The 1,143-nt window shown below is 53.2% G+C and overlaps 1 protein-coding gene across 1 annotated transcript in view; it reads right to left on the reverse strand.

The window, feature by feature from the left end:
* The window catches only part of Far2 (fatty acyl CoA reductase 2), a 25,024-nt gene extending 24,587 nt beyond the window's left edge, over window positions 1–437 (reverse strand). The window contains exon 1 of the mRNA XM_013033425.1: window positions 249–437. Within this exon, the coding sequence (XP_012888879.1) occupies window positions 249–437 (189 nt within the window). The remainder of the gene's footprint in view (window positions 1–248) is intronic.
* Between the last annotated feature and the right edge of the window lie 706 nt (window positions 438–1,143).

Here is a 1,143-nt window from a genome sequence, read left to right on the forward strand (position 1 = left end):
CCGGAAGTGGCGCTGTGGCTCAAGTGGTAGAGCACTAGCCTTGAGCTGAAGAGCTGAGGGACAGTGCCCAGGCCCAGAGTTCAGGCCCCATGACCGGACACCCCCCCAAAAAAAGAATCTCCCCTGCTCTAGGCTGAGAAAAGCACCTCTGTTCTCTCCTTGATGTTTGGGATTACATGGGGACCCTGAAGGACTGGTTCTGTTCCCTGAAATGCTGTGGCCCCCAGCAAGCCTTGCACAGGGCTTACCTTGCTGTTAAGGATCTGAAAGGTTCTCTGCTGGAGGCTTTGGCCAGCCTTGGGTCTCACAAGGATATAAATGACTTTCAGGCTGGGGCTGGTGCGCAACAGCTTCTCCATTAACACCTTGCCCAGGAAGCCTGTGGCCCCAGTGATGAGAATGGATTTGTTGTTGTAGAAAGCTGCAATCATGGACATGCTGTCTCCTTCTTGGCACTTACAGATCCTGGAAGATGTTCCTTAAAAAATCAAGAGGAAACAACAAAGCTTAGGGCAGCACGCCGAGCTCCTCAAACCCACAGCCACTGGTGACCAGTCGAAGCTTTCAGACGATCTGAACACAGTAGGGAAAGGTCAGGCAGGCCGGCCATGAGTGCGCTCGCAGCTGAAGCTCATACAGTTCCATCTCACAACAGCTATCCAGTTTTTTCTTCAAATTATTTTAAAGTAGTTGTAAAAGGGGTTTCAACTCAACATGTCAGGCAAGGAGTACCGAGCCTTTTCATCAACGTCACCCCTCCCATCGTTCTCCCCCCCCCTCCCACCCCTGCCCATCCCCTCAAGTTACTCGGGCCCACGTTCACCTGTGTGCATTGAATAGGATGACGGCACTCACCCGCCTTGTCTTATCCTACCATTTCTGAGTGTCTGTGACATGTCCCTCCTTGGACAAGACCAGGGCTACAGTGCTGCTCCTGGCATTGAGCCATTTGGAAAAAACAATCGAGATAGGGGAGGCCGGTGGAGGGAAGCCCAGGTCACAGTCTTTGGGGTTCAGGCAGCAGCTGCTGCTCAAGTTTATGTAGCACAAGCATGGGGGGTCTATGGCTGCATGGGGAGCCTATGGCTGCATGGGGAGTCTATGGCTGCATGGGGAACCTATGGCTGCATGGGGAGCCTATGG

The sequence above is a fragment of the Dipodomys ordii genome, unplaced genomic scaffold, assembly GCF_000151885.1.
Source record: "Dipodomys ordii isolate 6190 unplaced genomic scaffold, Dord_2.0 Scaffold167, whole genome shotgun sequence".
In the NCBI taxonomy this organism is placed as follows: Eukaryota; Metazoa; Chordata; class Mammalia; order Rodentia; family Heteromyidae; genus Dipodomys; species Dipodomys ordii.